Raw genomic sequence first — 26,454 nt, forward strand, 5'->3', positions numbered from 1 at the left:
GGAAGAAAAGAATCATATATGACAGACACATTTTTTATTGCCTAGTGTATATTTGATATTGTGAGCTACTGTATTCTCCATTCTACAGATCAGAGATGTTAAGGCCACACAGCCACCACATGGAAGAGGGGATGCTCTTCCAGGACAGCAAGCACCATACCCTTAGTGAGTAAAGAAGAAAATAAGGAAGACTTGAGTTAGTAATTGTAACACTGGAGGAAAGATTTAGAGTTCATAGTCTGACATCCCTAAATAGACACAGAGAGAGCAGAGCATGGAAAAATCAAAGCGCTTTCCAGTTTTCAAGTCTGGAAGAAGGGAGAATGCAAGGGCAAGAACAAACACTGAAAATCACGCTATAAACTAGTTTGGGAATGATGATGATCTCAGAGCCAAAGAAACAGGTAATTCATATGTTCCTTAGATCCTGGAGAAGGTACAAATAATCAGAAGACAGACCTGACATCTTAAAGAATATTTAGAGGAATGTTACAATATAGTGAGCAATGCAGGCCATGCATGGAGCGTGGCTGACAATACGGGAATCATTTATCTAAAGTTCTATAGAAGGATTGTACAAGGAAAATGAAAGTGTGAAGAAGCAGAACAGAGTGAGCATAAAAGTCAAAAGCTGTGTATGACTACAATAGAACAGTGTCTTCTGGGTACAGCAAAGCATTGCACATATGCATTCAAAGCAGCTATGGCATCTTACACAAGACCTGTGCAAGCACAAGTCAGACTAATTCTTAACAGTGAAGAGAGGTGAGCGAGAAGTACTGCCATTTAGCCAAGGAGCTAATGCCAAGTAACAGCTTCTGGGAGAGGAAGAGTCTATTTTTTAAAGAGTATTTGTCAACTAGATGCCAGTGAAAGGACACACATCCATCTATGAATAAATGGGAAGCACAAAAGTGAATTGACGGATGTGTATGTGTGTGTGTTCATAGGTATGTAGATTTATGTCTGGGTCTTCAATTCAATTCCATTGTTCAGTGTGTCTGTTTTATGCCAAACCACACTGCTTTTATTATTAGAGCTTTGTGGTACAGCTTGAAATCAGGGGTGGTGACACCTCCAGAAGTTCTCTGATTATTCAGGAGTGTTTTAGCTATCCTTTTTGTGTGTGTGTTTCCATGCAAAACTGAAAATTATCCTTTCAAGATCTGCTAAGTAAGCCACAGAGAAACCCTGTCTCGAAAAACCAAAAAAAAAAAAAAGATCTGCTAAGAAATGTGTGTGCAGTATGTACTCACTCATAAGTGGATACTAGATACAAAGCAAAGGATAACCAGGCTGCAATCCACAGCTCCCGAGAAGCTAGATATCAAGGAGGACCTTAAGAGGGACACATGGTTTGTCCTGTGAAGGAGAAATAAATGAGATCTCCTAGGAAAACTGGATCGGGAGAAGGAAGTAGAGGGCAGGGGATGGGGGGATGAGAACATGAGGGAACAGAGTGGTCTAGTATGGGGAGGGATGGAGAGGTAGAACAATGAAAAAGATATCTTGATGGGGGAGCCTTTGTGGGGTAGGGAAAAACCTGATGCTAGGGAAATTCCCAGGAATTCACAAGGAGGACCCCAACTAAGAATTCTAGCAATAATGAGGAGGGTGCCTGAAGTGGCCTTTACCTGTAATCAGATTGCTGAATACCCTAATTGTCATCATAGAACCTTCATCTAGTAACTGATGGAAACAGATGCAGAGATCCACAGCCAAGCTCTAGGAGTCAGGTCGAAGAGAGGGAGGAGGGATCATAGGAGCTAGGGGAGTTCCAGATCATGATGGGGAAATCCACAGAGAGAGCTGACACAAGCTCATTGGAACTCACAAACACTAGACCAACAGTTGGGGAGCCTGCATAACACCAAACCAGGCCCTTTGAATGTGAGCAACAGTTGCATAGTTTGTTCTGTTTGAAGGGTCACTGGTAGTGGGACCAGGATCTATTCCTATTGCATGTGGAGGGTGGAGAGGGAGGAGAGGTGAGAGCAGGAACTGTGGTTGGTATGTAAAATGAATAAAAATTTAAAATAAAAAAGAATTGTATTGGAATTGTAATGGGGAAACACATACACACACATACACACACAAACACACACACCACACACACAGGTGAGCAGGGAAAAGAGTATGAATTTGAAAAAAAGTTGATGGATTTGTGATGAATATTATTGAAACATTTTACATATTACATGAAATTCTCAAAGACCTAATAAAACCATTTAAATTGCACACCATATAATTGCACACCATATAACTGAACAATACAATATAACTAAATTTTCTACAGACTTAATTGCACTGAACATTTCTAACAATTTTTGGTTTTGATCCAAAAGTTTGGAAAGAGTAAGATCTGCAATGTTTTTCTCTACAAAAGACGTGTTATTGAAGATTAAGTTCCCTTTTCTTTTCAAAAGTAGTTACCACACATGCTACACATAATTTTCACAGGGGAAATCAAGTTGCCTTGATTCTCCCTTCTGTGACTCTGGATATTTCCCCTCCCTCGTGTTCTCCAGAATTGGGAAAACTTTGCATAGGAAGAAATTGAAACTGTCCAAAATGGCATCATTTTAATAAATACTTCATTAAAAAAAGAAAAAGCTGCCGTAGTTTGTAAGAAAGAACCTAATTCTTTACTTACACCAAGAACCATTGTACCCATAGACTTGTAATCTACTCTACAAAAATGTGGATAATGAGTTGTATAAGTCAGAATTTGTTCAATTCAGTTTGGCTCTAGCTCACCTCTTCTCCTACTGGGATGAATCTCAGCTGAATGTCTGCAAAAGAAAAGGTGTCTGCTCTCTGAACAGCACAGTCTCTTTGGGCTGCAAAACTCATTACTCCACATGCACTGACCTGTTCTCATTTTCTCCCAATGTCCTGTGTCTAAGCAATCCTCTTCCTCCTCCTCTGACCCCCGTCAATATGGAAAAAATGTAACTGCATTAGATAAGTATTGACCAATAAAGAGTCCCAACAATTCTTGCATTTCTATTTTCCTTCTGTTTGCACATATTCACTCATGATTGTAATTACATATATTTTGCATATATATACATATATATGAATAATATGCACAGAAAATATATTAAACCACTTACGGAAATAAGAGTGGTCATGCTGATTCTTCTCTCTCTACTTTTTTCTTTTCTTGTTCACTCTTTTCTTTTTTTCCTCACATCTGCATTCTCTACATGTATCTATGTCCTCTTGCTTCTAAACATTCATGTTAGCAGTCAGTGTGGTTCTTATCTATGTCTGGATAATCTTAGGCAGATCTATATTTACTAATGCATAGATATAAAAACACCATGGCACACATTATACAAAGGCATAGAACACAGGGGCTTCTATGACTGTTGAACAAAAGTAAATTGAAGAAAATTTATATTATTTATATTTTACTCCCCATTAATTTCAATGGACAATTGTTTTTGGAAATTCTTTCAACTCATTTGTTGTAATCCTAATATTTTCATTTTGATAGGATATATTTTGTGAATATATCATAATTTATTCATTTTATATCTTCTTAATAAAAAATTATTTTTACCACAACAAACAACATGGAAACAAGCATATACTCACTTATGTCTTCAAAGATACTACTTCCATTCCAGTGAGATAAGATGTAGTAAGTATACTGCTTCTATGTCTACAATTAATTTTGATAGATGCTACCAGATAGCTTTCCAAAGAGACTATATTGCCTCATATTTCCATCTATGCTATATGAAATCACTCTTCCCCCCTACTCTGCAGACAGCAATGGATGCTATAGCTCTCTTCCATTTCAGTCAGGCTAATGAGTGTGAAATGATATATCACTTGTTTCCAATTTCCTCTCTCTGGCTGCTAGAAAACTCTGCGAATCTTTTCAAAAGCACATTGACCAAGTGCTGAGAATAAGGAAGAAAATTCATTTCTTTTCTGTCTTTAGAGAATATCCTGCCAAGGTTTATTCATTTTTTCCCTTTTTTTAATGGCATTAATGACAACTTTTAACTCCTTGTTAACCTTTCAGTCAAATTCTTAAGTGAGTAAATACTAGAAGATTGTTAACTTTGATTGTAGTATTTATCATATAGTATGTCTCTAGAACTAAGTCATCCAGGAAGAGGGTGTAGTTGTTAAGCAGAAACTATTGCTTTACATTCTTCAAGTCTCTAGAAACCACCATTTTATTTTTTGCTCTATGAGTTGGACTCTTTTAGATTCCTTCTATAAATGGAATTATGCAGCATATGTCCTGTGAGTTATCATAATTTCCTCGAGATCCATGCATGTCGTCACATTTATTAGGAGTTTCCAACTTTTTTGAGATTAAAACTCCCTTTACTCTTTCCAAACACACTATATATGCCTCCCTACTCTCCTTCAACTTCATTGCCTCTTTTTTATTAATTGTTTTTGTATACATACATACATGTGTATACATATATATTCCTAAATATAACCTGTTAAATCCGTATAATGCTATTTGTATGTATGTTTACCAGGTTGACTGGCACTATGCAACCAATTTATGTGCTCTTCCCTAAGGAAGAACTTTTCTAGTTTCCTTTAGTTCTTTATGTTGGATCGAAACCTTGTGGGCTTACTTCTGTCCAGTTCAGAATGTTCATTGGTGTCATCCTTCTTAAGATCAGTTTTGGGCAGAATGGCAAGATAACCCTAAGGGTACAGTAGTAGCATATATACTTTGGTGGCAACCGACAGCTAATTGGACTTAAGACCTGCTCAATAATAAGAGAGAGATCATGCCAGGCGGTGGTGGCACACCTTTAATCCCAGCACTCACGAGGCAGAGGCAGGCAGATCTTTGTGAGTTCAAGGCCAGCCGGGTCCACAAGAGCTAGTTCCAGGACAGGCTCCAAAGCCACAGAGAAACCCTATCTAGAAAAACCAAAAGAGAAAAAGAAAAAACAGAGGGAGATTATGCTTGGTACTGGAAACAAATCAATCAGTGCTAATATAGTCATTGTGACTAGAAGAAAATCTATAACCACTACATCATCATCCCTAATAATAATCTATAAAGATTTGACCTTATACCTACAGATAAGTGTAGTTTTAATCCCTCGTCAAGAAAACTTCTCTTTGCAACATACAGAGACTACTACAAAAATCCCCAACCAATCAAAATGCAGAGTTGTGGAGCCCAGTTCAAATAGATATGTCTCTAACCACTCCTGTATCTAAAGCTCAGGTAACATTGTGGAAGAGGAGGCAGATCAGGGAGTTTGCTTTGAGATTGTATTTCCTAGTAATATCAGAAACTACACATGTAAAGTCTGACCAACAGGAATTTCCAGTTTTTAAAACTGAATAATATTCTAATGTGTATATATACTATATTTTCTTTTTTTTCCGGACTAGATGAATAATGTAGGTATTAATTTTATTTATTTTATTTTATTAATTAATTTACTTATTTATTAAAGATTTCTGCCTCCTCCCCACCACTGCCTCCCATTTCCCATTTCTCTCTCCCTCCCCCAATCAACTCCCCCTCCCTCAGCAGCCGGAAGAGCAGTCAGGGTTCTCTGCCCTGTGGGAAGTCCAAGGACCTCCCACCTCCTTCCAGGTCTAGTAAGGTGAGCATCCAAACAGTCTAGGCTCCCAGAAAGCCAGTACGTGCAGTAGGATTTTAACCCATTGGCATTGTTCTTGACTTCTCAGCAGCCCTTATTGTCCGCTATGTTCAGTGAGTCCGGTTTTATTCCATGCTTTTTCAGATCCAGTTCAGCTGGCCTTGGTGAGTTCCCGATAGAACAACCCGATTGTCTCAGTGTGTGGGTGCAAGAAATAGAAAACACTATCCTGAGTGAGGTAAGCCAGACCCAAAAAGAGGAACATGGGATGTACTCACTCATAATTGGTTTCTAGCCATAAATAAAGGACATTGAGCCTATAATTCGTGATCCTAGAGAAGCTAAATAAGAAGGTGAACCCAAAGAAAAATATATAGTTATCCTCCTGGATATTAACCTTCATCAGGCGATGAAAGGAGACAGAAACAGAGACCCACATTCGAGCACCGGGCTGAAATCCCAAGGTCCAAATGAGGAGCAGAAGGAGAGAGAGCACGAGCAAGGAACTATATTTTCTTTATCACTTATTTATTTCTAAATTTTGGCTATTTTAAATAATGCTGCAATAAACATGAGTGTACATATCCCATGGAAATTCTGATTTTGATACTTTTGAGTTAATTGTCAGGGACAAGATTGGTGATTAAAATAAGTTAAGATCCAATATATACAAGGAAGTCCTACAACACAACAGGAATAACAATAATTTTATTTTAACATTGTAATGTGGACAATGAACACAGTTCTCCAAAGAATACATACAAATGGCCAACAGACATATAAAAGATAATCAATGTTATCTATCAAAAAGGCAATGAAAATTAAAACTACAATAAGATGTTACTTCACACATGGCAGATTATTTTTAAATGTTTCTAAATCATAGTGAAGATAAGGAAAAATTGAAATGATTATATATTATTGCTGCCTTGTAAAATGGCAAATCGAGGAAGCGAAATGGTATGGATAGTCCATCAAAATCTAAAACAAGTGCTATAAGAATAACGCTATATCCACTTCACTCAACTGAGTATAAAGGGGTTCCATTTGGGCATTCATATCCAAATGATTAAAATAATATATTCGGCTGTGAATATATTATTTAGTCACTGAAATAACAGATGCCAAAACTAGAGAATACAAGAGTATTACAATACATGTAATAGTGCACAATTCATTGAATGGATTGTTTTGATATATAATGAACTAACAAAGCAGGAATAATACTCAGTTCATTGGCGAAGATGGTGGAAGTCAGATCACCTTAAATTGTTTATGCATTAGCATTCTAGAGTGCACAGGTCCGTCCACTCGGCGGTAAGACTGACTTCACATGCTCACATTGCAATGAGCTGTAAATGCGAGAACACTGAGATATTATGGCAATGTGAATTCCTGCTAGAAAGGCACAAGAAAATCACACTAACAACATGCACAGAAAACCCATACAGAATTCTAAGTGAAATCTACACATATTTTCTCATAACTGCTATTCTTGGTTGAATATGACTTGAAATGTTAAGTAATTTGAGAAAAGTATTTATATGGCATTAAAATCACACCATTTGACTTTAAAGACAAGAAGATATTAGTAAGGAGGGGATCCAATTTGTGTTTTAAAAATGACTTCTTTTACTCAAGAGTGGGAGTGGAGTAAACAGGAAAGCCTATAAGAGTTTCAATCCAAGAATATGCTCAGTGAAATTTTTAACTTGAAGTATTTCTATAAAAGGTCTGAACAAGAAGGGAGGACTTCATCAGGTGGGTCATAAAACTGCTCAACATTGTAGAATCACAGCTGTAATGATGCTCAAATTAGTTTCCCTAAGGAGGGGATTCTGGCCGCAGCCTTTGTTAAGTGCTGTAATGTGTACTGAGTAAAATGAATTATTCATGTAATACTTGAGCATACTCTGGGAATTTCTGAAGGACTCCAGGAGAAAAAAAATATGATTTGTCTTTCAGGCGATGAGAAGAATCTGGATCCTGAATTCAAGTGAATAATACCATCCAAGGGCAGCCTGCATTGATTTCATAACCTTCAGAAATCCCCTTCACATTAAAGCAGGGAAAATCTAATTCAATCACTGGAATATGAGCCTGTGCTGATTATTTGAACACTCTACTGAATTCTCTGAAGTGGGGCATCCACTCCTAATCCCTGATATGCATTTGAGTTGCCTTTTACTAAGTATCCAACTGCTGCTATTTGTATGAAAGTCATTGCTTTTGAAGCAAGGCCAGAATTACACTTGGGAATGTAATTCAAATTAAGTGTTAATAATATGGGCAATCTTTTTAACGTCATAAAAAGTGTCAACTGTACTTAAAAGATAAATTGTTACAAAATACCCTTCCTCTTTCTGCACGCTCCAAGTCTAATGCTGCCATAAATAGTCTCTCAGCTTCCTGACTTGTTACCAGTAGAAGTGAGGATATCCAAACCAGATTCAGTACTCATTTACTTGAATTTTTTTATTTCTATTTTCAAGGGGATTCGACAGAAGATTTTTTCCTTTTGGAGGCAGTGATTCAGTGATAATTTCAGAAAAGCTGGGCTTTCTTCAAGCTACATGACTTGTGCTTAAATGTTGCTTTGAGAAAGATTGTCTAGAAAGAATTTAAAAATACAGCCCAGAATTCCAGAGGCACAGGAGGTGGATCCCTGAGCTTGAAGCCAGTCTGATCTATAGAGCAAGTTCAAGGACACTCAAGGCTTCACCGAGGAACCTTGTCTTGGAAAACAAAAAAGACAGAGAATTTAAAAATATGAACCCAAGATAGTTATGACTTCAAAGTAATACTTAGAATTCTTTAAATCTTCAAGAATTGCATGCTTTGGTGAGTGGAAGAGAAAGGGATGCTAGGAAGAGTTGCAGATAGGTCAGTTGCTTAACCTTGAGAAAAAAAGACAAAAAACAAGACATCTGTCCATCAGAATGAATTGGAAAAGGCAAATTGAGAAAAAACAGTGTAAAATAGACAAGGATTTCATCTTTCTTGTTCTGGGTACACCTAGTTGTTCCTAAACTCTAGAGAAGTCATGTGAGCTTGATAATGTTAAAACCAAGAAACAAACAGCTTTCTTAATAAATTCTGGAAAGAATTTTAAGCCTCCTTAACACATCATTTTGGACCTTGTTACTGGGGTTCTCAACTAAAGGGGGGAAATGGAAAGTGAGCTGAGGGGATCAGATTCTTTCTTTTTCATAAATATCATTTTGCAGAGACTAAGAAAAATGTTTTCCCACTCAATTGAGGTTGAACATAGACTTCTGTTATGGGACTTTAGGGAAGCAGGAACAAATAGATTAATTGATGAAAATGGATTCTCATTGGGAACAAACTGGTCCTTATACCTAGCTTCCTTTAACTGTACTATTATCAAACTCAAAAAAATTCCAACCATCCCCAAAGAACCTTATGGGTAGACCAAGTGGGAAGATATCATGATCAATCCTGAAGACAGGAACTGAAGAAAGGAGACAACCATTTGCAAAGCATAGAGTCTTAGGATCCTATACAGTAAAGTTTTTTAATCATAAAAACGTGAATTTAAGCTCCAAAACCACAGAGAAACCCTGTCTCGAAAAACAAAAAAAAAAAGAAAAAAAAGTGAATTTAAAGTTTTGCAAATGTCAGTGGAAAATGCAATCTTCACTCCACCCCTCCATGTACAATCTAGGAGCGTCCATAAAAGGGCTATTATATTCTGCTCATATCAGTTTGTATAAATGAATCATTATATCTACAAAAAAAAGCACCCTTGCAAGTCTGTGGAGATTCTGGGCTTATGTAAGGATGATAATAGAAAGACAAACACGTTGTAAAATATTGCCTTATTACTGCTGGAATCATTACAGCAAAACCCAAGTCAAGTAGCACAGAAAATTCCTCACACACTATGCAATTCAGCTGCAGCTCATCACTGCCACTATAATTACAGGTGCCTGCCTGCCTTCATCCTTTCAGATCTGTGGATAAAAGCCCAAGGCTGAATTTGTATTTCGACTTCATAGAAGCTGAAGCTAGTAGTCAATAAACACAGAGAAGAGAACCTGACAGGTAGGCTCTTGCAGAATACAGAGCTACTTACTGTTCAAAAGCTACTTCAACCCCAAATTTTCAAAAGGCAAAAAGAGGGGTGGTTTAAATTTTTTCCAAAAAGCAGACTTTATTTCATATAATCCTAGAACAAACATACAAGCCAGAAATGATTAATCTTATTTCTCCAGAAAAAACATTGAAGCTCAGTGTTTGAGTAACTTGTCTCAGAAGTGGTCCTGGAATCAAAGATTTTCTATCCACATTTTCTGTGGCTCCTCTAGGATAGTTCAATAACTTCTGACAAAAGTAGATTATTAGCAGTTATGGTTTTCATAATTTAAAAATGTGTCTCAACAGCTAATATATGGCAGTAGTCTAAGGAGAATTTTGTAGTCCTATGGTTTAAAGGAAGATGCAGTTTTTAAATTGGTTCCATCTGTGTGCAAGCAAATCAGTAAGTACTACACTTGAGAAAAAAATTGAAGGAATTACGAAGAATTCCTAATTTTAAAATGGAGGACCATTTAGAAGGACACAGTGCGCATGCAACATGCAGAATCTCTAGAACTCCTGGCTTATTGAAATGGCAAGGGAAGCAATGTGTGCTGAGGCTGATTCTACAGGAGCCGCATAGAAACTCACCTGCCTACACATGAGCAGGTGGCCCTCAGGCACCCACTTCTCTGATTAACATGAAACCCACTTCTCTAATTAAACTGAGAACTTAGTTACAGTCTGTGCCTAAACAGGGGACATGAGGCAATCAACTTCAAGTTCCTACCCATAATGGACTGTACTGGTCTTTATCAAAAGTTGTAGCCATACATTTAATTGCATTTTTGTAGATACCTGTGAAACCTTAATGTTCCCAACTTTTAAAAACATAATCTCAAGTTAATTGAACAAATAAACTCCTCACTATTTAAAAGAATTCCTAAAGGAGGAAGAAAAAAAAAAAAAAAAAAGAACTGAGTAAACTCAGCTAGCAAGAAACCCCGAGGAATTTCCTATTTCAAAATGTTAATTGTTATGTGGAGGTGGCTTTTGAAGTTCAATTTAATTTCCTGAACGCCTCAAACAACTCTATTTCCCTACAGAAAATAATTAAGCATCAAGGATAATAGTGTGATTAGCGAGTGAGATGTGGAATTTGCTTAGCAAATCAGAAGGGGAAGAATCCTGTTCACAGCACTATACCACTCCTTGTCCCATCCTGTAAGAGCCAACACTGAGCAAGCATGGACAAGGAGGCAACACTCCAAAGGGCCAGCCTAGTATACACTTAGTAATTAGAGACATTGGCCTTTGTGTCTAGAAAAGAATCCTATCTCTCTTCTACAGTGGTGGAGAGATTCAGATATCTATATGTCATTCTTTATGTCCTCACATAAATAAACCTTGTCCCTTGATATCTAAGATGACCCCATGATTCATTAGTTTAGGGTTTGATTGCCATCACATGGGCTTTTGGAAAGTGGCTGTAAGGTAACAGCTCTGGTGTAACCAGTGGATTAATCTGTTGGTAGTTTCATGATATTGTGACATTACATAGAAGTTGTGAAGATAAGGAAGTGAGGTTTAGTTGAAAGATGTGGGTCTTTGTGATTCTCTCTCTCTCTCTCTCTCTCTCTCTCTCCCCCCCACCCCCGAAACTTTCTCTGAAGCCATAAGGTGAACATTTGCTCTTTTATACCCAATTTGCCATAAACTTCCTTAATACAAGCACAAAGAAATGGGACCAGGTGACCTTGGACTAAAACTTCTACAACTACAAGCAAAAATGACTTCTTAAGGATCTTTGAAATTGTTTCTCTCAGGCATTTCTCACAGCAATAAAGAATAGACTAACACAAAAAAAGTATACCAGGAGTGCGGCCATGAAGCTACTATTCCTGTCAATTTGATTTTGAGAAATGGTTTGTGGGATGGATTTGGGAAAGTTTGGAAAAGTGTTGAAGGGACCCCAGAATACTGATAAGAATACGCATCATTTATTAATTGTTTCTCTCAGTGTCTGTGCTGTTGGGGTTATATTTAGGACAAGAGAAACATACATAGATCTAATCTACATGGGAAATAGAAAAAGACAAGATCTCCTGAGTAAATTGGGAGCATAGGGAAGGGTGGGAGGGGAGAAACAAGGAGGAGAGCAGAGAAATATGTAGATCTCAATAAAAATTAATAAATTAAAATAAATCATTTTTTCATTTCTTTTCCTGTTGCTATGATAAAAAGTACTTAAGGGAGCCAGAGTTTACTCTTGGCTCACAGTTCCTTCTTATATTTCATCATAGTGGGGAACACACAGCAACAGGAGCTTGAGTGGCATAATAACATCAAATCTATAATGAGGAACAGAGAACACTGAAAATGTAAATGTGGTACAGTTCCTTCTCCACTTATATACACTGATGTCATCTAGGGAATGGTGGGTCCTTCCTCCTCAATTAATGAAATCATGACAACTCACCCACATGCATGCTTACAGGCCCATCTCCTAAGTAATTTTATATCTTTACAGTTATGCTACCCATCACAGATGGTGAGCACTGTGTTCATGAAGCTGCAGAGATGAATGAGGACAGTATAGGTCACTGTACTAGAAAATTAAGCTATCTACATTTTGTTCTCCTAAGATGTAATGAGTGAATAAACTAGAAGGTAATGGATTAATTAATTTGGAAAGCAAAATTTCATCGAAGCCCATCATTCAGGTTGTTACATAGCTATTACAAGCTGCTTTTATCCAACTAACAGTAAGGATAGAGCGGCAAAAGCATATCAGAAAGTCAAAACCTTACAGTGTGATTAAATCACCCAGGGTAAAGTTGTGACAAAGGGCAATACCATTGATTAAGAAGTACAACAATTGCAAAGAGCCAAGCACTGGAATACTTTTGCTGTGAGAAAACAGTAAAGATGGTCTGAGGACACCCAAGAAATCCATGGTTAACCCACCACAGTACCAAGGATGTAAAAATATAGGCACATTTGAAAAACTCTTAGAAGAGATTGCTGGAGTAACCTGCTCACAGAGGGCCTCCTGTGAGTTGCTCCATCAGGATTAATTCACCATTCTCAGCTGACCAGAGGTTACTGCAGTCATTTGTGCAAATGGGGGCAGTCATGTCATGAGCTAGCAGTGGAGACCTTATCATTATTTATGTAATGTTGATTTTGGAAACATATAGAATGTAAGAGTTAAGAGATCGTGAAGACATTCATTCAGATTGCAAGAAAAGCCCTGTGGACCAGGAAGTATAGAAGAGTATCATTTTCCAAAATAGAATGAGAACATTTGATAGATCTATTGGAGTAAAGCTAAATATGCAATAGAAACACCTTGAAGTGAGAGCTGATAGAGACACCAGACTTCTGTCAATCAGAGCCCAAGGGGTGAAGGTTGGGGAAATGTAAGGTCTAAGTATGGGGCTGTCCCAGTGTAGTGTCTGGCACGGTATAATTAGTTGAGTGTTTTTAAATGAATAATTAAAAATTTGAAACAATAAAACTAAGATGAAATATTTACATCTTGAACAAACTCAGACATGAAATCCTAGATATATGTATCTAAAGGCATAACTTCCCAATATTAAAGAATGAACATCTCCAAATATAAATATGTAATGTTAAACTACACTAAAACAAAAGTAAGTTTTCTGAGGTAAAGTTAGCAAGTAATTATTACAGGCTTCTTTAGTGGAAAATTGAAAAGAAAAAGGTCCCACAATCATACATCATCTTAGACAATATTTATAAAACAACACCTGTTTAAGATCCCATTGGGCTATGGTGTTAACATGTAGAAATATTCAAAGAGCTCAAATATAAAGAATGAGTAATCTCTCCAGAGGCTTGCTCACAGCACAGCACTGTCTTCTGTAAGTGATATAATATCCAATCCCCAGCCATTATCTACCAAGTTTATTCACTATTTTGAATAATTTAGACATAACTATCAACTGTCAATCCAAATCCTGTCCATTATAAGTACAGGAGAAGTAAGTTAAACATTATAAAATCCAGGACAATCTAATTCAGAAAATTATTCTCAATCTACCTGGAGTAGATTGAGATACTCAAGGAGGAGCAAGAAAAGAAAAGAAGGAGGGACCTATATCATAAAACTATGAAATTCTCATAAAATACTGAGAAATAAATTTAACCCAAAATATTAACACTACCAACTATAAAATACTGTGTAGTACAAGCAAAGCAGCTAGTTACTGGCTCTTAGTCTCATTCTGAAGATTCCTGAAGGCAGGGTCACCATTTTTGGACTGAGGTGAGGTAAGAGCCAGTGGCTGGCTGATTTGCTTTTCTGGTTTTCAGGTTAAATACCAATATCTGTCTCTGAGTTTTTATTAATTATGCTACAACACTCAATGAAAGAAACAAAAGAAAAAATAGAAAAATGTCTCAAGTCCATGAAAAAATGAGTCATCTTCAACCACAGAATCTTCATCTTTAGTAATTGGGAATTTAAATTATTTAAAGTCTCTTCACTTCTAATGTGAAAAAAAAGTTTGAGAACTATTCAGCTAAAGAAATTGTCTAATCAACGCTTGAGATTATATAGCAGAACACCTATTTAAAATCTACCTTTTGAAGAAAATAAAATGTAGCTCAAATCTTAAGGCATAGTTGATATGTGGAATTAAAGGAAGACAAATAAATCTAGACTATCTAAAGATTAATGAAACAACTTAAAAAGAAAACCTAGATTTATAAATAAAATTAAGTGTATTTTATAAAACTAAACTTTAGTCTATTTCCATTTTAACTTTAAAAAAATCTCAAGACTGCCTCTGATATTTTTGCAAACTAATCATTTAAAATAGCAATGTCTAATGTATTGTAGCGGCACATTCATTTAATCCATTTACTTGGGAGGCAGAGGTTGATTAATCTCCAGTAGTTAGAGGCTAGTCAGATCCAGGTAAGCCAGGGCTACTTAGTAAGACCATGTCTCAAAGAGAGAGATAAAAAGAGAAAGAGAGAGAGAGAGAGAGAGAGAGAGAGGCCACAAACAAACATAAAACAAATAAATTAATAAATAAAATCTTAATATCCTCAAGACTCAGGAAATTTTTCTAATCAAAATCATGTTATAAATGTTTTAAATAAAAATAAAATTTTCTATATATAATGTAAGTTGTTCATTTGATTTTCTAAATAGTTTAATGACTCTTGATGTGATAACATTTGTTGAGAGAGGATTCAAGTTGCTTATCACTCATTTTTCCTTACCATTTCTATGCTCATTCCTCAATTCTGGGTTAGATCTTTCATAGTACCTCAGATAGCCCTAGAAAACAACAGTGAGGTAGGTTTTCAGGGTAACACCACAGTCAGTTCATATAAAAAGGAGAGTCCTGAAATATTGCCTGGGACAACTCCTTGTTGTAACAGTCAGTGAACAGAACAGGTCCTCTTGTTCATCTCAAACAAATGTAGCATATTAGGATGTTTGAAACTCTCCTGAAGCATCATAAATGGCCAAAATACAGTCATGAGCACACTTTTCTTTTTACATTCCAAGGTGAAAAATGAATCATGGTTTAGAGCAAGCATGGCCTTTCAGAAATGGCTTGCGTGGGTATGTTCTTGCAATGAAACAGAAAGTCTTGAGCTCCCTGACTTAGCATAATCTCTTTGATTATTAGTTTGCTTTGCTTCCTACTTACTTCTGGATATTTGAGAAGAACAGTTAAAGTGCTGATACAGAAAAATGAAACAGAAGCTATGGACCTTCCCTTCCATGAAATAAATCTACCAGAAAGAAATCTGTTCTGTTACTCAAGAAAGCATTTTCTGCCCTCCCCCCTTTTTTACTAGATTCTGGTGCAAAGAAGGATTATTAAGATTAATTTAGAAAATTATATTACCTAAAATGTTTAGTCACAGTCTTAAGAAATTGAACAAGAAGCTCATGAGTAATAACAAACAGTTCTTTATTCTACAGGTACATACTAAATCACCAATATAATTTCAATTAAAATAAAGCCTTTACAGACTTGAAATGTGAAGCTCTATGCATTCTCCTATTAATTCCTACACCCTTGAAGCTTAACAGATGGAAAGCAATAAGCATTCTACAGAAAGGAGATTTAATTATCCTTCCTAAATTATGACTACCACAAGAACAGACTACTAAACTCATAGTCCAGGTTCTTGAGTTCATGTATACTTATAGCATATAAATAATCTATTTCACTGCAATATTGTAATTTTATCTTAAATTTTTCCTAAAATATTTGTGAATTAGCACAAATTATGCACATAATGATGCATACACATAAGTACTATAAATGTCTTAGAAAAAGGCATAGAATACTGAGATTTACTTCAAATAATGCATTATATCCTTCAAAAAAGCAAATCATAGTTTTAAATTGTCCTCCAATGAACTTCCTTCAGATTAACTTACACACTTCCTGGCCACCTGCTAATGAAACAGCCTTTGCTTCCTTTCATGATGGGTTATTTTATATCCCAGTTTAACTAGATAACAGCTTACCAGGCATTTGGTCAAACATTCTTGGTGTGATTCTGAAGATGCCTCTTGATGAAGTTCACATTGGAAGAGCAGGGAAAGCAGCTCACCCTCCCTAAGCGGCTCTGCTTTATATGGAGGTCATGGCTAAAACCTTTTCCCATGGTATTAGAGTTTAATTCCCTTACATATTCTAGGTAAGCACTCTACCTTAAGACATACCCCAATCACATAATTTCTTAAAGATTCCAGTGATAAAAAACAAAAGTTTATCCTTGAGTCCCTTTCAGGCATATAGTCAATGGTGACCCACTAGTTCTTTATCTTGGCTAGGAATAAGCCAAAAGACAAAATAAACCATTTGATGGCTTGTTGCCTCACTCTTACTGGCTTTCCAAGAGCTACACAGAGTTCAAGTCCTATAACCCAGAGACTAAAGTTCCACACAGCCCGGATCATATTTATGTCACCATAGAGCCTAGCCATTAACTCTCATAAAAGTTTACCTTTTAATTCATATTCAAATTCTTTGTCTCATAGGAATTCTTCCTCATTTTCCCATCCTACTCCCTATATATGTTTGTAAGGCCCCAACAAAAGTCTCAACTACTATAAAAATTCAAGTTCATCATAATTTCCTTTTGAGGAGATTCTAATATATTTATTTTGTTAATGGTGTATTGTATGCTTATACCTTTTCTCTTTAATTGTACAATAACAATTCCTTGAAGTCAGAACCTCAGTCTTCAAATGCTATTTCTTAATTGCCTGACACTGTTTATCAAATGAATAAATGTGACAAACGATTTAAGCACTGGGAAAAGGAAAACAAAAGCAGGTATGAGAAGAACTATAAAAGAAAACAACCTGTTGGAGTGTTCTGTGAAAGAAAGGTGGGCAACAAAGTACAGGAAGCTAATGCAATCCATTAATTTCCCTCAAAATGTGTAAAGCAGAGGGAGGCAGAAAGTGCACTGAGAAAATGTCATAATTCAGTGAAAGCATCACTAGGCTGCTCAAAAGCCTGACACATCATGAGCCGGCTGCTTAACTGTCCCTGTTGATTCATCTCGAAACATAGAACACTAGACTTGCTCTCTGAAGTCTGCTTGCTTCAGGTAATTTAGCATCCTATAGCTTCCATTTATCTTGAGAGTTCCCATTTCATTTCTCCATTCTAGGAAAGAAAGGGTTTGAACTTATGAGGGGCTGCTGTACTGTTCATGCAAATGCTTTAGCAACTAAAAATAAAGATCAAAGTCAATCCCAGAGGCCAAATATCTATGAATATGCTGGACTTCAAAAGTGGAAGTTTTCTTTAATATCTGTTTTGTTTATTTTATCATTTAAAACAAGCATTATCCCCAGAGCATAGAAGAAAGGTGAGCTAAAGTTAGAAATGAAAGCTAGATGCAATACCTTCCAAATGCTCACTTAATTAATTCAATGATAGAAACTAAACTGGCTGATTTTTTAAAAAATTCAGAAAGCATTGAAGGTTTGTTAAATATGTCTGTATAATATCATTGACATCTTATTTAAAATAATCACAAATACTCAAAGATTTGGACTAAAAGTAATAACAAAGATAAATTTGCAAAACTCTAAGGTATGTGGTAATGAACCTAGAAATCATATCATTTAGTTGCTGTCTATCTCAGCCTCCAATTCCTATCAGTGCTAATCACTCCACACTCCCCTCTGCACCCAGGACCTTTTGTATCTGAGCATCTCTGTCATACATTGGATCAGTTGATCTAATAAATTCATCCTAACTGCACAGTCTTGGGACTACGTACCTTCTCTTCCTGAATATACTTCTGTTAAAATAAGACCAAGGAGCTGGGTGGTGGTGGCGCATGCCTTTAATCCCAGCACTTGGGAGGCAGAGGCAGGTGGATCTCTGTGAGTTCGAGACCAGCCTGGTCTACAAGAGCTAGTTCCAGGACAGGCTCCAAAACCACAGAGAAACCCTGTCTCGAAAAACCAAAAAAAAAAAAAAAAAACAAGACCAAGGGAGACAGGGAATACTTAGTCAAAAAGAGCTGCTGATCAAATTTCATACACCAGGAGGGAAAATGTCTGAAAGAAAAAACCTCAGACAATTTTTCAGATTTTCACATATGGCCTTGCTGGCTAGAGTAACCCGGCACTCTACAAAATATGGGAGGGACTTTTCAGTTTTTAATTGAAGAATAAATTATTTAAATTGATCAATAGAAATACACCTAAGAACAAAATTAAATTTGAGCACCACCATCTTTGAACAAAATCTTCAGTGCTCAAATTCAAAACTAAAACAAAATTTAAAAAGTAAAATCTCAAAGGAAGGCCTAATGGGTCTTCTCAAGCCACCTACTCACATTACTAAGATTAATTTTTTTTTATCAGAGTAGCTAATTGTTTGGTGTTACAGATGTGAGCCAAAAGGCAGATACATTTCTTTACTTATGTTGATGAGAAGATCGGGTGAGGCTTAGAAAACTTGAATAATATTGGATAGGCTGGGAAATGAAAGCAGGAGACTATGGGGAGCTAGCCTACCTGCTGCTACACGGCTTGAATTTGTCCAAATCAGATTTTTAAAACAATATCCAAAACCGTGTACAATTAAAATTTTGGATCCTTACACACGGAATATTTTCTGGAAATATCAAAAGAATTGGTAACAAGTAGACCTTGTTAGGTAACATGAATCAAGGGGAATGAATAAACTCACAAGAGGCCAAATGGCAGAATCTTGATTTTATCTTGAGACTGACCACCACACCTGAAATTTTCCAATGCAAATCAAGAAATTGTTCTTTTGGCAGAAGAATATGGAGGCACTAAACTTTAGTGACTGAAGTGTTAAACAGATTGCAAATGTTTCCTTAAGACAAAGGTCAGTATTTCAAAGACAAAACAATTGGGACCAATATTTGTTACTGTTACTGTCATGAAACCGCAGAAGGCAAAGCTTTCTTTGCCATCTCTAGCTTCACTATGACAAACAAGCTTTGTTTCTAAGGAAAAAAAAATGATCACTTCAAAACTTGCAAAGAGAAATCAAGCTTGTTTGCTTGCTTTGTTTTGTTTTACACTACAACAAATAAAAGATTCATCCTGAAAACTTACCCTTTACACGTTTTATATAATCAAAACTCTAAAATGTTCTTAGCTTTTAAGATGAGAGAGACCTGTAATTCCATTTATTAAGTCATCTTAAAAATATTTCTTTATTGAAACTCAGTCCTAAACCTAGGTTCACAGTACATGAAGAAGGTCTAAAGAAGACTTATTTAACCTACATTAAATCTTGATAATGCATTAATGAGTCTTTTAAAGGGATAATTTTAATTCCCCAATCTTCAACCATAAAGACTATATAGTGCTAATCTGCTTTGCCCTTTCAATTAAACTTGTTAAGGGCTTTCTATTTAGTCAGCACCCTGAATGGGCCATTAAAATTCTTGTTCGGTAAGAGTTGTGTTCAGTGCTCTGTTGTTTTAAATTCCATTAAATCCAAATGGTCTTTATCGCCCCATGACCACTGTGACTTCAATCAGCCAATTTAATTACCTTACACAATTGTCAGCAGAAGCAGCAAAGAAAAACAGGAAGCCATATGACGTTATCAGATAGACGTCTACCTTTCCAGTGTTTAATCTAGACTCATCAAGAATGACGATGCGCACCTACTTCCTACCTCTCTGGTGGTCTTTTGACTTTCTATTTCATGCCAAGACTTATAATTTAAGATTCATTCAGACCACTTTTAATACTTTAATAACTGAACTACAAAAAGATAAATCTTCATTACTCAAACAAACAAATAAACAAATAAAATACCTGCATCCTAACACATGGTACCACCATAGTAAAAGGATCTGCACACCTCAAGTACTATGCATGCAGCTGAAAGTAATTTAAGTTCACACATTTGAAAGGCATTAAACTATATTTGACTCTATTTTAAAATGGACATTAAAATTTTCAAGAAATATGTAGAGTTGAGGCTATAGTAGCAGAGTAAAATCCTAAACACATGAATTTATTCATCCAGGTAAATGTTACATTTGTAGCATAAACAAGAAAAGCATTTTATTTATCAGAAATTATGATAACTAAACACCATAAGAGATTATGTTATCTTATTATAGATGGCACTATAATCTGGGAATAAATTTGAAAATTTCTGATAATCAATACTGCTAGAGTAGTGAGTGGTTCTCAACCTGTGGGTCATGACTCCATTAGCAAACCTTTATCTCCAAAAATATTATTTCATAATAGTAGCAAAATTATAGTTATGAAGTAGAAACAAAAATAATTTTATACTTGAGGTTATCACAGCACAAGGAACCGTACTAAAAGGTCAAAGCATTAGGAAAGTTGAGAAACCACTGATCTATAGTATTTTTTCCCTTCATGTGAAAGCAGTTTAAATTAACTTTTCTTGCAGAATAAATGTTGAAACAGTGTCAGTATAGAATCTGAGAATAAACACGCTTTACTGATCACTTAAATTGAACCAAAAGCCAAACTTCTCTGAAAAAACTGTCCATCGATATATAAACCCTTGTTCACTTCTGAAAGACAACGCTACAAAGCTAGAAAATACTGCTGAGTTCCATGTGACTGGGTGGAGAGCGGTTTCTGGAAGACAGAAAGATCATTTCTCAAAGTCGTTTTCTGAAATGATTGTGCCTCCCTTGATGGATCATATCAAGTTATTCTTTGACGCTTTGAAACTAAGCTAGAAGTTTTCAGAAAGGGGGAATCTTTAGAAAAATGCACCCTCAATTGGTGATTTTAGCAGATTTTCCTCACCTGCCATCCAGAGCTCAGGTGACCAAGTGTTATCTTTTTCAGAGATACTGGCTGCTATCACTCCCATCTCCTCTCTCAAGAGTCAGTTTTCAAACTCCTAGACATAAGGCCACTCCTCCTTCCCTCCCACTTTACCTCCCAAAGGAAGAAAAATCTCTTTCAAAGAACTTGTGGAGAGTGGCAGCTTCCCAGCTCTCAGTCAACTGCACTCAGTTCCTAGATGTTGAAGTATATCTGCCAGAAAGTCTTGTCTCTGAGAGTACAGGAAAAATTCCACAAGAACTGTTTTCTTTCCTTCCGAAGTGTTTTTATTTTATTTTTTAAACTAGTGGACTGCTCCTGGCTGTGTCTTCACCTAGGGCTTGTGCACCACGTATGCAAAACTGGGGCAGTGGCTAACAGCTGGCTGAAGTGTAGTGCCAAAAAAAAAAAAAAAAAAAAATCACAGCAAATCTGGGAGGAAGACATAAACTCGGAAATTTTTTAACAAAAACAATCCGCGGACTGGCTTTAAAAAAAAAAAAAGCAAAAACGTCACATAGTAAGGAGTGACAGACCATTTATTTGTTCACCTTATTCGAAAAGGCTATTTTGGAGAAACCGCTCAGTTTCAAGGTTTTGGTTAATGTCTGTGCTCCCAGCGTCCTAAATAGCAATGCGGGTTAAGAATGAATAATCGAACCTCAAGTTCAGAGAGAGTAGCAGTTTGGGGTGTGGTGACAATAAAGAGGATGCACAAACAAGCCAAAATTCAAAGAGATTAACCAGGGCAGTAATGAAGTCTGTTCGCAGCTGAATCTTTGGGGACTGGGAACAGAGCAGAAGAGAAGCAGCCGGAAGAGAAGAGCCCTCTTAAGTAATAGAAGAAACGTCTTAGGTAAAACTGTGGCTCCAGAAACTCACTCAGAGGAACACACCCACTTGGGCATCCTGTTGGTCAGCTCTTAGAACAAAGATATCTCATTTCCATATGGCTGGCCAGTGGAGTGTGGCCGCTGGTGCAAGGTTTGGTGAAAAGCCTGGGGGCAGTGGTGGGCTTTGTGCCCAATCCAGCAGGCTGCAGATATCTGACCTGACCTGGACTGAGGGGCCTGACTTTCAGCAGCACAACCTCTCCCCTGGAAAACACGCCCTCCTCCACACCCGGGTGGGGGGGGGCACCTTCTGAAGAAGCCAAGTTATGTCTGAGGTTCCAAGGTAATGAAACCCCAGGACCCAAGATAAGAAACCCCTATGTCCAGGCCTCTCAGCCCCATTGGCCATTAGGTAACACCTAGGCAACATTTGGGTGCTCTCCCTCACTACCTCATAAGGCCTTACAGCTTTGGGAAAGTACCCAGGGGTCAGCACTGCAGAGTAATTTGCATAGCAGCTACTAACACAGTACACAGTGCCCAAAGTCCGGCCTTGCGGAAAGAAAGGGTTGCTCCTGGGTGCAGCTACAAAGTTTTCTTTGGTCCTAGAAAGTCGCTGTGTTCAAATCAAAGATAACAATAGCGAAATCCCACTCCGAACCCCTCCCACGTCATTGCAGCTCCAAGGTTTGGGGGCGGGGAGAGAAAAGACTGAGGGAGAGGTTGGCTTAGAGAAGGCAGGGAAAAGAAGGTACTCCAGGATCAAGAAACCCTGAGCTACCTTTCCTGGAGGTGATAGGAAGAGGAAAGGGGCAAGTCTTTTGGGAGCAGGGAGAAGAAGGGCACAGAGATTAATGAAGGTGAATTTTCATCATCAGTTGGGGGAAAGAAAAGCTAGGGTGGCCTCAAGTCAGCTTCCCGGTTGCCATAGTGCCAAGCAGAAGCGCCAGAAGCCGGCAGCCCCAAGCCTTTCTCCCGGACAGACTGTAGCCTCACTCTAAGCAGGCTCTGGGAGAGGTCTGAGGCAAGACTATGGCTTTCACTCATACCTAGCTGTCCGCCACTGCTCAAGCGCAGCTGCCCAATAACAATCCCAGCCCTTTCCTCCTAGGGCAGGAGGCCAGCGATGGTTGAACTTCAGAGTCAAAGTTTAAAATAAACATTTTCTACAGGCATGCATAAGAGCTTAACTAAACACCCAATCCACTCAGTACTTTTTTACACTGGAAGAAAATAAAACTCCCACCACTGCATCAAAATAGTCTCAACAGGGAAATGTTCCAATGATTACAACTGTACACAATCCTTCCTGATGAATCAAGTCAGATTTAGAGAACATCGATCTCCAGGTGGAAGACATTTGATGATAATGTAGAAACAGAAATCATCTATAAAGTAGAATGTTGGTCTCAGGTGTGAAGGGACTGATTCGGAGGTCTTCACCTAGTTCCCTGTTTCTTAAGGACATTTTTAGAGTTTGTCTAGGAAAACTGTGTGCTGCGTGCATGTGTGTGTGTTTCGTTTTAGAAGGATTTATAGTTTTCCCAAGAATCTAGGCTCTTGTGTGTGTGCTCTTTTAGAAAGCTGTTACACTGCCACAGACACCAAATTTTTAATATGAAGATATGAAATGATCAGCAAATGTAACAATCTAATGATTCAGCAAATATTGTGCTACAGGACTAGAACAGCAATAATTAAATCTTCAAGAGCATTAGTAGCAGTTTTCAGGCCCCACTTCATCCTTCCCCCATTCATGTACATTCGTACCAATGCATACTCATTCTTGAACACACATGAGATGACATACACAATTGTTTAAGTACTTTGGTTTGAAAATTATTTGGGGGTGGGGATTCCATGTATAGCATGTCCCGTGCTAATGACCAAATTGCTGTGGCACACATACCATACATATCTTCACACACAGTTCCCAGGAATATAGGGACTTCTTTAATCCTGTTTAAAGAAGCAAGCATTCCTGTGGATGCTTGTTGCTATGAGCAACATGCTTAAGTACCATCTAAAGACTGAAGAAAGCAGGAAAATACTCAAGCCAGAATCTAGATATACTCTATTGTCTCATGTTATTACTAGTCTTTTTGACTCTAGATGACATATGAAGAGGGGGCTACATTTTCAAATATATGTAGAAGTATTTCTACTTTATTTTCACTTGGGGAAGACAGTGAATTTTAGCATGAGAGAAGGATCACTTTGGAAAAATAGATGATACTAGTGTTACAGAAGGTACAGGGAACCTCGGCTATATATCAGACAGAAAACTTAATGTGTCTACTTTTATTTCAAAGATGCATACTCTGAATTATGCCCTACCCTTTCTGGCTTAGATCCTCTTAGAGCTGACAGAGAAGGCACCTAGAGTGGGGCGCTCGAGCCCTGTTGACTTTCTCCTCTTTTGCAATGCCCTTTTTTAGGGAACTTTCCTTGATGAGTTCCCAGCTCACTGAAAATATCCCACTGGTCATCCAAAGCAGCTGAGCATTTCCTACATTTAATTTCCTTCAAGCAGACCTCCTGACTAGTGACTGTACTGGAAGCTCACTTTTTGATTTTCTTTCAAGAGAAAAAGAAGCCTAGGTTTTTAGAAAAATTATAAATCCTCAAATGTAACTATATAGGATTTTTATACATGTCAGAGTGAAACAAAGATGCACTTAGAACCACACTCTCCCCTCCTCCCTGGCACCATTGCCTCCAGTTACTACTATTCCTTATTTATTAGGTTGGAATTCTGTATGAGGCGAGAACAGGGAGGGAGAGCTGTGAAAGAACTCAGCAAGTTAAAAAACAAAACAAACAAGAAGCTTGCCATGAGTCGCTATTTCGCTGCACTGAGTGCATCTTCCCACTATGAAATAAAGCCTTAAATTATATAGCACTATTTCTTAAAGCTCTGCATATGAAAAAGACCACCAACGAAAGAAAAAGATTAAATTGACCAATAATAAGCTTTGCATACAGAAGAAATCAGGACAGTGCCCTGGGTTTGCAAGTGAGAACCTAGGCAGGTCTGGGCAGAAGCGGACAGATGCAACTCATGAAAGAGTTACCAGACATTAACTCATCAGTAGCACATGCTTCTGGTTTGCCAGCCCTAGCGCTCACTTTGGCTCAGACCGTGACACCCAGACAGCTGGAGGGTTCCCAGGGAAACCAAAGCATCCTAGGCTGGTCATGCCCCATCACCGCTGTCCCTATGGCAGGCTACGGTGAAGCGATCTGTCGGCCAATAAATAGTTCCACAAACTAGCACCTCCTTTACCCTCTCGGGGCCCAAAATAAAATGAAGATAAAAAGAGAGGATAAATGAAAGCAGGGGGCGGTCTCTAAAACCAGGGAGGGAGCAGGTCTGGGAGCAGCAAGCCCACGCCAAGCAGAGCGACTGCCTGTTTACATCCGGCGCCTCGGAGCCCACACAGGCAGTGGTGAGATACCGGGAATCTTACCGAATCTTAACACATGTGTGGTTCCTTGCGAATATCCGATCCACAGTAAGCAGAGCAGGACTTTAATGGAGCGACTGAAGACTAGATTACTTAGAAACGGGGAAATAATCTTCATGATGTTTCCGTGCCTGCGCGCGCGGCACCCACTTCCCCGATCTAGCGTTAGGCTCCGGGCTTGGACAAGAAGAAGGATTCGTGGAGTAGTGACCGCAGACACAATCACGGCATGGTCACAGAAAGAGGAAGGAGTCTCCGCTTCCCGAACCCATTAGCAGTCGCTGCATGTTCTTCACTCACTGCACCAAGGAGCAAGCTTCCACTGCAAGGGATGGTGGGACATCCATGTTAGTTGGGGAGCATCCGGAAGAAATCCAGTAAGCACAATGTCCAGCCACGCGAGCCTGGGAGAGCACAAGAAAAGGAAAATCAATAGGAAGTCCAGCCTTGCAACGACTAGGTGTCGAAAGCCAGCCACAGTCCCAACACAAAGGGCGCTTTGCTGGCAAGGGTTTCGCCAGGCCCTTATTCCACTGCACTGCTGCACAGCTTCTGACGTTAAGCCAAGATAAAGTGAGAAAAATTGAGATAGCTGCTTCCTGCCACTGAGCTTCTCAATATATATTATGCAACCGTTCTGATAGCTCGCCTTGAGTAGCCAAAAAGGAAGATTTATTTACGTGATGCGATGAAAATTGCTTTGATTTTCAGTAAGACCCTGCAGAAAGTGTCTGGCGTATGCAAACACACTTCTTACAATCAGCTGATGAATTTTAATAATTGACTAAGTCAAAGTCACTTTGTCTAGGAGTTGTATTTTTAAAAAGGATGTGCTCTAAAAGAGGGAACTGTGCTGTCAATCTAACTTCCTATTAAGCTGAAGGAGTCTTATATTTTTAAATCTGAATAGAAAAGATTAAATGGGATAATAAGTGCGATGCAATTGGAGAGTTGAATCTGTTTTTTGAAAACTTGAGTGACATATTCCTTGATTAGTAAAGAGATATTTCCTCAGGTGGACTTTCGGGAGGAAATGGGGGAATCATTTTTTCAACTCATTTATCATAACTGAAATAATCTTGTACAAAGATAATGGGCTTTGAGCTGCAGCAGCAGATTCCAGAGGTTTTGTACGCACATTTTATCTTTTTAAAATTATTTTTTCTTTT

General features: G+C 37.8%; 1 protein-coding gene across 3 annotated transcripts in view; it reads right to left on the reverse strand.

Annotated features, from left to right (window-relative positions):
• Positions 1-26,454, reverse strand: part of Grik2 (glutamate ionotropic receptor kainate type subunit 2) — a 576,711-nt gene that overhangs the window by 545,594 nt on the left and 4,663 nt on the right. For all 3 annotated transcript variants that reach the window (XM_057753255.1, XM_057753263.1, XM_057753270.1), the window contains exon 2: positions 25,289-25,689. In XM_057753255.1, the coding sequence (XP_057609238.1) occupies positions 25,289-25,403 (115 nt within the window). In that variant the 5' untranslated portion in view covers positions 25,404-25,689. The remainder of the gene's footprint in view (positions 1-25,288; positions 25,690-26,454) is intronic.

Source organism: Chionomys nivalis, chromosome 2 (assembly GCF_950005125.1).
Source record: "Chionomys nivalis chromosome 2, mChiNiv1.1, whole genome shotgun sequence".
In the NCBI taxonomy this organism is placed as follows: domain Eukaryota; kingdom Metazoa; phylum Chordata; class Mammalia; order Rodentia; family Cricetidae; genus Chionomys; species Chionomys nivalis.